The 12,491-nt window shown below is 39.1% G+C and overlaps 1 protein-coding gene across 1 annotated transcript; it reads left to right on the plus strand.

The window, feature by feature from the left end:
• Nucleotides 1–3,963: 3,963 nt before the first annotated feature.
• LOC117270160 (protein FAM240B-like) lies at nucleotides 3,964–11,767 on the plus strand. Its single transcript, XM_033647654.2, has 3 exons — nucleotides 3,964–4,615; nucleotides 4,775–4,899; nucleotides 11,105–11,767. Exons 2-3 carry the CDS (start codon nucleotides 4,778–4,780, stop codon nucleotides 11,226–11,228), a joined length of 246 nt encoding a protein of 81 aa, XP_033503545.1. The 5' UTR covers nucleotides 3,964–4,615; nucleotides 4,775–4,777; the 3' UTR covers nucleotides 11,229–11,767.
• The last annotated feature ends 724 nt before the right edge of the window (nucleotides 11,768–12,491 follow it).

The following is a 12,491-nucleotide window of genomic DNA, read 5'->3' on the forward strand; positions in this document are numbered from 1 at the left end:
TATGACCTCATACACATTAAAGGAAAAAATTGCCACCTTTTATGTAAATGTCCAATCAGTGTTGATGGTAAACATAGTTGACTGAAGCTGTAAATTCCTCAGTGCAGTTTACAACAACCGAGATGCTCACATAGCCATGCTGGCAGCCCTACATCAGTGTTAATTTTGACAACTAATTTAAATTTAGTCTTAACCCTCTTGAGACAAAATGCTTATTAGTTTCAGTTTTAGTTTCAGTTTCAGTTCAGTCCAGCAGTGTTTGACAGGTTTAAGGGGTGATTTATGAGCACGCACTTACTGATCATCATTTGAAAAGCTCAGCATCTCTCTATTTATGCTCTCAAAAACTTTGACACCACAACAAATAACTTATCTCAGACAACTAGGATTTGTACCCCGGTTCATTGTAAACTCTGATTTATCGATCTCACTGTTAAGAAGCAGAGAAATAACTTAATTGAGGCCTGAATTCTGCAACTTGGTAGTCTGGAGATTTAAACTTGTGTCCTCTCACAGAGTCGGTGATTAAAATTAAACTTTCATCTCTGTCAGACAATATTTCAGACTGTTTTCTTACAGCACAGCTACACTCACAGATAACTGAGCCTCCTATCTGCCTGGCAAACAGCATCAACCTGTAAACCTATCTCAAGTCCAGACTGAGTGAGGTCAGGTGGAGATCTGCTGTGAAGTCTGGAAGCCTGCTTGCTCAACTGCTGTTCTGCGCTTAGCGAGCGATGATAACTGCTAATGAGCAGAGCTAACTGCTAACAGCCACTGCTGCAACTAACAAACTCCACAAATCCATTCAACAGCTCCATCATCCACAGACAGACACACACTCACCTGATTATTTACTGCTAAATTACAGCTCACAACTCACACCAACAGCTGACACTGCTCCAGTGTGAGTGTTTTTGTTGGCTGGCGACACATCCTGGTGCAGAGTATTTACTGGAGTTTGCCAGCCTGTTGCTTATGCAGAATTTGATGACAATTACAAAACATTTTCATCACACCACATCTCTTCACACAATAAATTTTCATCAATGAAATGAGCGCTGCACTTGATAATAAATCATAACCTGAGTTAAATGAAATTAAGGAAACTTTTCTTTTTTTGACCAAGTCGAGAAAACCTACAGAGTCATAGGCCACTAGTATCAGCTACGGAATAACACAAAATGATAAACAAGGGGGAACAAACAATGCAGGAACCACTCTTGTACCTGCGACAATGGTAAATACAGTAAACAGGTAGTGGGGTGTGCATTTGGCATCAGAAGAGAGCTTAGAGGACATCCACCAACCTTTACAGAATGCCCTCAGAAACTGATTTGCTGGAATTGCTCAGTGATTGAGGCAGCAACATAATACGAGGCTATTCAGGCTGATCAGGAATGCAATATATTTCTGTTCTATTTAGGGTCCTGACAAACGTCTCCAGCACTAGTGAGGAGTAACATTTTCATGCATAGTAACTGTATCTCACACTTGGCAACTCACAGTGCTCTCTCTCTGTTGGTGACAGCATCCAAAAAAAAAAAATACTTAAATTGACTGCAGCAGAATGATTCAGTTTCTGTTGGCCTTGGAGGGTACTTTTTGCAAAGGCACCACCAGTTGGTCTTGATCTCAGCATCGCAGGTTCTGGAGGTCCCTCCTGCCAGCGGGCTGCCAGCCATATCCTCTGGCACTGCAGCTGGGCCCTCACAGCCTTGACCTCTCTCCGCTGCATTTTGTCGACCATATACTCTGACCGCAATAAATACGACAGATTAATTGTGGACTGTATTACCTGCAACCCTAGCACACACACACAACACACACACACACACACACACACACACACACACACACACGCTGACTGATAAAAATGTCCAGTGGGCCGAAGCTAAAAACCACACAGGGACCTTCAAAATGACCCCTGTATTTATTAGAAAGGCCCTCCCCTCTGGAGACCTAAGTTTTTTGTCCCTATACCCAGAGGTCCCCAGTACATAACTGTGTAAACAAATTGTCCCATAATGTCATAAATACCATGTCCCCATAATGTACTAAATACCAGAACAAACACACACACACATACACACACACACAAACACACACACACACACTGGAAGTGTAAAGACGACTAAGCTGTGGTTAAGATCCTGGTGCCATTTGGTTAAGCCATGTGACATCTGGGTCTTTATGTACAGTTCTGTATGTGTGTATGTGTAATAATACTACTGTGGACAGATGAATAGCAACAGAAAAATCAAAATGTCCTTACACTCTGTGACCTGAAGAAATGTTCTGTTAGGCAGAAGAATCGTCTTGGTGGTGATTTGTCAAAGCTTAAGGACACATTTTTTTGAAAATATTGTAATATTAGGTCCATCATCTTACCAGCAGCTATTATTTAGAGTTTTATCTGAGAAAATGAATCTAAGACATCATCAGTAAAGGTCACATATTGGTGTGACTCTCTGAGTGAAAGAGTCAGGGCTTTTGTCTGGAGATACATATTTGAAACTGAGACTGAACAGAAGAAAAAAAGACAGAGCAAAACTTAACTACATTTAAAGGGGTGCCTGGGAGATTCAATATGCCAAGCAAGTAATTTGGGGAATTGAAAAACACATTTAAAAAAGGGGGCAAAAACTGTGCAGGGGAAGGCCAGTATCCTGACTTTTAGTCCTTTGTATGGATCAAGCTCCAAAAACATACATACATACATATACATGCAACTCACTCAGTAGACATCCATTATCTGATACTGTCAAGTGCCACACCTCCAGTTTTTAATACAGGATTTTTACATAGACTATAAGTAATGGACATAGCCAAAGTAACATCACCAATTGGTTTGTGGACTCCTGCTTTAAGTCTGGCCTTGTGGCTGTTGCCATTTTGGATTTTTGGAGCCAGAAGTGACCATATTTAGATGAGAGGGTGAAGCTAACCCTATATGCCGGCTTGGTGAGCACAGTTTATTTACAGCTATGGTTAGCTGTGATAATGCTAATGCTGATGTTCACAAGCAAAAACAAGGTTAAAACTATTAAAACAAAAATACTTACCAGTCAAACTGCATATTTGACTCCTTTGGGCTCCTTTATACTCCCTTTATATACAAAAATAGATATGTCCATTTCAAACACTGTAAATGGCACTGCCCACATACCTCCATGTGTCCTTTATGATGTTGTTGTTACAGCCGATAATGGTTCTATAAAGGGAAGAGTCGAAAGTTTCTGAAAACAAACAAATAAGGCCACGGTGGAGGAGATCGTAATAATGTGCCTTTTAATGGAAGCAGCATTACATATTAAACACATAGCAACATGTATATGGAGAATTCTTCTCTATATTAATGATTCATTCCTTTCCTCCATTTTTAAATGTCTCTGTCATATATGTAGGCTATGTAACGTTGAGCATAAATGAGTCCTTAGAGGGTCTTTTGGTACAACCAAACGCTGGACAATGCTTTATTAGCTGACCACAACATCACAGTAAACTTTCATGAATTGAAAACTCATGGAAATAGCAACAGTTATGCCTATCCTCTGAATCTGGTGTTATGCCATGGTTACATTACCTAACCAATGCTGTGGTAGAGAGTTGTGACCGGACTGCAGCCACATGTCACTCAAAGCAGCCATGCACTTAATTACGCATAAATTAAAGCCTTAATAAAATATAAAGAGGTGAGTTACATTAGAATCCAGGTATCATGAATAGGAAAAATAAGCGACAGAGACCAAAACCATTTTCGTGCCAGGCTGTAAACATGTTTATTTCTGCTGTAAATGTGGGCATTTTAACATGGGGGTCTGTGGGGATTGACTCACTCTTTGAGCCAGCCTCAAGTGGCCAATAGAGGAACTGCAGTTTTTGTTACTTCTGTGTTGGCTTCAATTTTTAGCCCCTGAGGCTTTTGTTGTTTTTTTTTAATCAGATTGAGTAGTACCTTCCCTGTATGTATTAAGTAATTTTCACGAACATTAACTATAACAGCACATATCAAAACTATTTCTCAAGGGAAAAGTCAGGGATGAATCTGAGGAGGGTCATGTGACAATCATCCTCCTCTATGCTTATTTTGATCCCACTTATCAAACCAATACTTCACTATCCCAAAGCTGAAACACAAGAGTAAAAAAAGAGAAGAAGAAGAAGAAGAAGAAGAAGAAGAAGAAGAAGAATACTTGTTTGTCAGAGAGGGACATACAGAAGATCTTAGGAGAGAAAAGTGGAGAGGAGGAGAGGAAAAAGAAAAGGTAAAGAGTCAGAAAATATGGTGTTAAATGAGAAAAGAAAAGAGAAAACATAAAAGGGAAGTAAACGATTGATAGAGAGGAAGAAAACAGAGGCAAGAGGAGGAGAGAAAATAACGTGGGGGACAACAAAGTCAAAAGGTGGAAAGGAGGGGAGGAGTTAAAAGAGGAGATAAAGGACAAAAGAACAGGGAGAAGGACAGGAACAGACAAAAGACATAACAAGATGTAAAAAAGAAAGAAAGAGGGAAAACAGAAGAGACGAGGGATTACTGATAAGTTAAATAGAAAAGGAAAGAGAGAAAAAGAGAAAGTAGAGAGAAGGAGTCCAGACGAGCTGGGAAACAGCAGTGAGTAATCAGAGCAGACTCAGTTCATCAGTGTTCCTGAGACAATTTGTTGTGGATTATTCTATTTTGAAGAATGGAGGATGTAGCGTTCTTCAGACATGTAAACCTCTTTCTGCGGAGAAATCCGTCCATTTGTGACTGCAGTTTGTTTCCTGTTAGGTGATGAACGCAGCTCGGATTCATGACAAACAGAAGCTGAAGTCTTTCTGGGAGCAGAGGATCATTCAGCACAGCGAACAGATGGACGAGGAGGAGGACCGCAGAAGGAGCAGCGCTCTGGCACGGTCAGCAGCAAAATTATGAAAAGGAGCTTGCAGTCTGACTCAAATGTATCATTTCAAATGCTCAAATCTGAAGTCCTGGTAGGAGGCCAAAAAGTGGTCAGCTTTAAGTGTCACTGGTCACAATCCCAGATGAAGTCAGGCTAAAAATGTAGTTTTTAGACATCTAGGACCCCATTTATACTTATGCCTTATGGACTGGAGAGCAACAGATAAAAAGGAAGTTAAGTGAAAATATATCTGAGTAGCTTACAAGACAGAGTGAAATTTGAAGTGATTTAAGTTATATGCTGGCTATCTCTCTATACTGTATATGTAATCTTTTCTTCTCTCAAGTGTAACTAGTAAATGGTCTGTGGAAGTAGCCCCTACAGATAACAACAGCTGAAGCCACACTGAAATTAGCTGTGATCCTCCCTCTCTTATCAAAGCAACAGGAAAAATCCACTCCACTTTAACATACGTGAGCAGATAGATGAGCTGCCCCCCCATCATTTGAACCTCTGAGTGATCAGCTAAAGCTGTAGTGTCAGTAAAATTTATATTTCTTTGCACAAAACTTGAGAAAAATTCTACTTTCAGGTGTACTTAAAAGGAAAACAGGTCAGGCGTTGGCAACTTTTACTATCAAAAGAGCCATTTTCAGAAATCAACATCCATCAACAGAAAAAAAAAGGAAAAAAAAAATAACATCTGAACCTTATAATGACAGTTACACAGCCTATTAACTCTAAGTTAGCCTATCAACATTACTAATAGGTCTAAGTGAGCATTCATGAGGTGGCTACTCTACAGTGGACCATTTATGATTATTTGATACATTAACTTTCCAATTTGGCAGGGAAAGCAAAAAGATCTGTCCATGTTCTATTAAATTCTCTATTTTCCTCTCATACCTTTCTTTTTTTGGATTTGGAATCAAAAGCAAGCCGCTAACCTAGCTGGGGAGACTCAAGCCTATAGTCTCCGTGGAGAGGTTCAGCAAATTTTTGAACAAAAGTCACTGGGTAGTAGATATAGCCTATTACACACTTTTTAGTTGCCTAAAATGTTAAAACATTTTTTTATTACACTGTAAACCCCAATTTGCTCACTCAGCTTACAACACATAACTTTTTCATTGTTGTTTTAGCATTTAACATCAGTGTCATGTGAACATAGAAACACATGTACATGAGTACACATTTTACAATTTTTAAGAATATCATTGAGCTATAAAAAATGTACTGTAGTGTACTTTGGTTTCTCGAGTGTAAGAATTATGCAAAGGTGCAAAATGTCTTTTACCACAACAACCCAGTACAACCATTGTGAAAAACATAAACATTAATCACTGCGTAATGGTTAAAGTTAGTGGTTTAGAACACATTTAAAAAAGTTTTCTTCGGTTTATGGCCTTAAACACATTGTCTCACGGCATGCTGGGAAACTCCATCCATTTAGCCCCAGCACATCACAATATGTTAAGTGCACAGTGATAGTGTTGCTTATTGGCCTTAAACTAATAAGGTTTAATACATTTTAGTCAAATTAACTCAAAACTCAAAACTTGTTGACTTTTGAAAAAAATATGTCAAGCTCACAAGGGATGAGTTTTTGTGTCAAGTGAACATAAAGTTTTTTGTCATTTTGACAATTCGCGACATTTGTGTAAACTTAAAATTTCGTGTCATGTGGCCCCGAAGCAGCCGGTTGCCTGCCCCTGGTGAATAGGGTAAAACTTTAAACTGGTATATATCACGATGAAACTTTCCCAGGTGATTACTCACATCAGGACAATTATTCTTTTTGTATTACAAATTTTCTGAAGTTTTATATTTAAATATACAATGAGATGTTTTCTAATTAAATGTGTGCTTAATTAAGCACAAATTTAAAATTCTGATATAATGTCATTGGAGTTGATTGTCAAATGTCACAAAGTCACACACACACACACACACACAATGTTTTGATATAAGTATATAAGTTACACACAAAAAGCTGATTTGACAAGTCAATAAACAAAAGAAGCTTTGCAAATAACCAGTTACTTTTGCCATTTTCTTGTAGCCTAGCTTGCTACATTTCACTGGGGATAGCTTCAATGTATTGAAACTTTATTTTGATGTAGAGTAACTGGTATCTTAGCTCACTACATTTTCCAAGTAGCTTGCTAAACACTGATGGCAAATCACCACAACCACGAGAGGTCCTTGAGCACAGTCATAAAGGTGTACACAAAATGTTAGGCTGATTGGTCCAGTAGTTTGCAAGATTAGCTGCGGACAGACAGATAGACACAGACTCTCTCTCTCTCTCTCACACACACACACACACACACACACACACACACACACACAACTGAACGCATGATCCCCTCCAGGCTTATGCCTGGCAGCCTTAAAAATATTTTTTTTTTCACCATGGTTTTAGGAATAAAATAAATATGAATGATATATGACCAAACCCCTGCAAAAACCTTCAGATTATAGGTAGAAATAAAGTTTAGTGCATGAAAGTGCTTTTGAAGTGGACATTTCTGGCTCTGAGTATGAGAAGAAAAAACTAGTTTTGAGAAAATGGTAAATTTCTAGACAAGAAAAAAGACACTACAGGTAAGTAGGGTGAAAATGTTAACTAACAGATATCACCATTGAACTTCTCCAGTTGAATCCTTATATTAACATTTTTTTTTATTAGGTTTTCGTAAATGAGGCATTGTCTACTTAAATATGCACTTTTTCACACATTACCAGAACACAAATCTATACTATAAAATACACCTAACTTTGTATTTTAACTTATTTTCACTCGTTTGAAAGAAGGTATGTTATGGAAGCAAAATAGTCCAAAAAAATCTTACAACTGACCAATATATGAAAAAACTACATTTTCATCTGGGGTGTCTGGTTATGAATGGAAGGCAGTCATGGCTAAAATACACTAATGCTGTTTGCTTGCAAGTTTTGTATGCCCGACCACCCACCTCCCCAGACCTCCATGTTTTAGTGTTTGAACAAGTCAAACAATCTAATCTGGTAACTTTACCCACATGTCAAACAGTGAGATCAATAATTTGTTAATAATGCACTTTTTACGTTCAGGGGATTACAGCGTTAGAGTTTAGTAGCAGCTCATGTTCCTCCACTATGTCTGACAGTATCACATATTCTGTATCATGTTGTGTCAGCTCTTCATTGAAGCTGTGTGATGTTAACAAAGAGTGACATATTTAAACCCAAACCTTGATGTTTTTATGAGTGCATCCTTTGATCAAAGGGAAATATTCTACATGTCTTATTGATCATTTTAGAAACATTTCAACAAAATTCATCCAGACATATTTGGTGTCTTTGGAAACTTTGGGATCTGTACGGAAATTCAGAACCCACAAAAATTTCTGTAGGTTTGAACAAACACCATGAGTTTATTAGGTTGGATGAACTGCAGGATCAGAGGGGAAAAGAAAAGAGCATCAAAAATATGTCCTCAGCCTTTGTCCCTGTCTCTCCATCATAACTTGATTAAATTGGAAAATGCCGTGGTTATGTTTACAGCTCGTCTGTCTGTCATCACATAGTAGCCTGAGAATGTTGATTAGAGGCAGCTCGACTACATGTTTGAATCCTGGAGATCAGTGTAAATATCTGAGGACAGACTGCAGATTAACCAACACATGACGGAGCGTGCTGACAGATGAACGCTCGCTTACACAGACACAACAATATTAATCCTGTCATAGCAAACACACACACACACACACACACACACATACACACACAATGTTCCCCTTTTTCCGTAACACAATTAGCTGTGACAGCAGATCAAGTTTCACTGGATGTCTGCACGATTAATTTAAGCCTAGGAGTGATGGTGTCAGGGTAAATACTGGCCTCTGATGTTCTGACAAAACCTCCGCTCATTTCTGCCTAGCAGTCACTGAATCCAGCCTACACAAAGCAAAGTCTAACCTTAGTCTCATTTACAGTACATTTTTAAAAACCTGCATTAAATACCATCCACACTGATCAGAGTTTTGGACAGGGTGCTGTGTGAGTTCAGTAAGCACTGATTTGGTGATTAGTGAGTTAAAAGACTTCTAGTTTCCCATCAGCAACACTTTGTTGTCCAAATGCCTTTTGGATTTTCCAAAGTTGCGGATTGTATCTAGTACTTTTTTTGTACTACGTATGTCAATGCTGGACACCTCATACACTACACCATAAACTATGTACACTAGGCTGTACACTGTGCCATACACTTTGGTTTACACTGCATAAACTATGTCAAATAATATGAACACTAGATGGTACACTATGCCATACACTGTATTGTGCAGTATATCAAACACTATACTGTACACATACCTAAAATATGCCATATAATAAGTACACTACATTGTATGCTCCGTCATTAGTACACTATGCCACACAATATGTATGCTACATACACTAGACCATACACTATGCTGTGCACTACATCCACTATGTACACTATGTACACTATGTACACTACACATCACACTACACTATATCATACACTGTGACGTACACCACCCACGCTATGCTCTACACTACGCTGTATATTATGTACACTAGACTGTACACCATGCCGTACACTTTGTATACTACGGTGTACACTGCGTGAACTGTCGTATAATATGTACACTAGACTGTACACTATGCCATACATTATGCACGCTAGACAGTACACTATGCTGTACACCATGTCCACCATGCCATACACACCATAAACAAGACTGTACACTTACCACACTATGGCATACACCAATTACACTATGCCGTACGCTTCCTGAAAACTTGTCCCAACAATCAGCAGCCGTGGGCTCCTCTAAACAGCTGCCTAGCACTCTGAAAACTAAATTACTGATGCCTACAAAGCATAAGAAGACTATGAGAAGATAGCAAAGTGTTTTCAAGTAGCTGTTTCCTCAGTTCGTAATGTAATTAAGAAATCACAGCTAACAGGAACTGTGGATGTCAAGTTGAGGTCTTGAAGACCAAGAAAACTTTCAGAGAGAGCTGCTTGTAGGATTGTCAGAAAGGCAAATCAAAACCCCTGTTTGATTGCAAAAGACCTGCAGAAAGGTTTAGCAGACTAGGAGTGGTGGTACACTGTTCTACTGTGCTGCTACACCTGCACAAATATGACCTTTATGGTCACCTTGCCAAAGGGCAAGTATCACAACCATGCAGGGTCCCCAAACTTTTGCTTCAGGTCTTTTTTTCTTTGCCACTGTACATGGTCACAGTCAGTTTCGTCCTTAACAGGATAACATTGAAAATTTCAGCAAACCTCTCAAGTAAAAAGATCCTATACATTTTCAATGTGCTACAATACTATTTGCGTTGCCTGTACAGTAATGCACAGTGAAACTACTTATGTCAATAGTCAGGAACAGTTAGAGCATTTGGCTTCTCAGCAAACCTGTTACTGAAACTGTTTAGTCAGATTAGGACTTCTTTGCAGTTTCATTCTGTATGTAGAATGTAAGAAATGATTGCTGAGATTTATGGTCTGTCTTCGTCCTTTTTGGCCACTCCAAGTACCAGTACCATAACAGCACAAATAGATGTGCATTGATATCCAGCTGCCTTGACCAGATTTTCACAAACAATGGCTAACTTTATCGCAGTGTTTTACAGTGCTGCTCTGTCTTTTCTCTCTGTGTGCTGTACTGTCCTTTTTTCATGTTGGCTTTTATCATTATAAATTTGTTTTCTGTTGTGTGAGAGAATGGACATGTGGCATGAGAGTGAGTAGAAAGTGTCAGCTGTATGAGTGTCATGGTCAGTGCATGAGAGTTGGCAGCCCTGATTAGTATGGTGTGTGAAAAGCCCCTCATTTAATTGTTCCATGTGTTAGCCACACACCACAAGGATGCTAAATGCAGCACAGTGTAATGTCAGACAGTACTGGAACCTTACTCTGTGCTCAAAAAGAGGGAGTGGAGCTGTCTATAGCAGAAAAGTGAGATAATTTAATGTGCTCAATATGTGCACTCAATAGCATGAAAACACAGAAAAATAATGTTTCAAGCTTGGTGCGCTCCTGTAATGTGTTGCAATCCAGAGAGGCTGCCTTTTCTGTGTTGTTAATGGCAGTAAGTGCCTGTATTTGTGCCGTGTGAACATCTACTTATTCCTTTTTCTCCCCCTTCTCCCCCTTTCTAACTCTGTCTCCCCCTGTCACCCTCTCTGTCCAGGCTGAGGGAGCAGTGGTTAGTCAGGTTGGATCAGAGGAATCAGCACCAGAAGAGTTTCTTTGAGGAGAGAATCAGACGAGCTCAGAAAGCTCAGCAGAGCCTCAGGAAGCTTGATTCTCCTTGAATCCAGAAGGTTAAAACTCTACCACTAATCAGCTTGCAGGTGAAGAGCAGCCAACTGGTGGCAGTTTTGCAGAGCTGTGCAATTGCAATATCTAAGTTTGGAGTATTACATTTTTACATAAAAAAGATATTTTGAAACTGAAGGAGAGAAACAAAAATGATGACTTTATTCACAATTAAATAAATCCACAAAAAAATCAAACAAATAATTAAGGCCTTCTATGGTGACATTTGTTCCTGCCTGGTGCCATTGTTTTGTCATTATTGCACTGTGTAATGGGGTTTTTCCATGGGCCCAGGTCGAACAGCTTTAGCTGCGCTGTATCAAGCCATGCCGTAAAAACAAGTTTCCACTTCTTCCTCACAGCAGGGCATAGCTGCACTAAGATGCACTGCTGTGGTCAAAGTAGGGTTGCAACCATACTGTCGTTGTGCCAGTGTGGCTCACCTGCTCATGACTCTTCGGGCATGCCTTGGCTTGACTACCCCCATAATAGAAAAAAACTATATGTTGTTGTACCATGTAATCAATGGTCTTAAGGAAATAAAATCTACATCTCCATCTTTGCGTTTAAGTGATTTCTTTCCTGCTTGTAAAAATGACATGGAATCATTAAAATCTAAAAACCCTTTGAAGCTGGAAAATGTCACAAATGAGATGTCATCTAACTTAACGAAAAAATTTTGAAACTGAAATTTTGAAGATACAAAGGTGACAAGTGCAATGTGACACACACACAGTCGTTTCATCATATAGTGTCACATCATCATGAAGTAGCACCGAAGGTGAGACCAAGTCATCGTTTTGCAAAGTAATTCTTAAGTCTTTGCACTCAATTCCCTGCTCAAGTCTCATGTCAAGACAGACAAGTTCTGAATCGAGTCCCAAGTCCTAAACTTTGAGTTACGAATCCTTAACAAGTCACCAAATGTCAGCCCCTCCAGGATGTTGCTACCACAAATTAATGGAAAATTCAATCAATTTCTGTGAATTCTGCGCAACCTTAAAGTTACAATGTGTAATTTACGTGGTTGTTTATTAGCAAATATCAACTATTGCTTTCATAAATATATATTTACTTAAGTGTAATGCAATTCACATACAAATGGAAGCTTTCTCATAGGCTTAGAATGATTTCTCTATATATACACAGGCAGGGCGTGGTCTGCTGGAGGCTGCCCTCTTGCGTCACCATATTTGAATACAGTGGCCGAAAGGGATATACGCACTTCGCCTTTCGCGTTTACCTAGAACTTGCCGTCA

Source organism: Epinephelus lanceolatus, chromosome 19 (genome assembly GCF_041903045.1).
Source record: "Epinephelus lanceolatus isolate andai-2023 chromosome 19, ASM4190304v1, whole genome shotgun sequence".
NCBI classification, from domain to species: Eukaryota; Metazoa; Chordata; class Actinopteri; order Perciformes; family Serranidae; genus Epinephelus; species Epinephelus lanceolatus.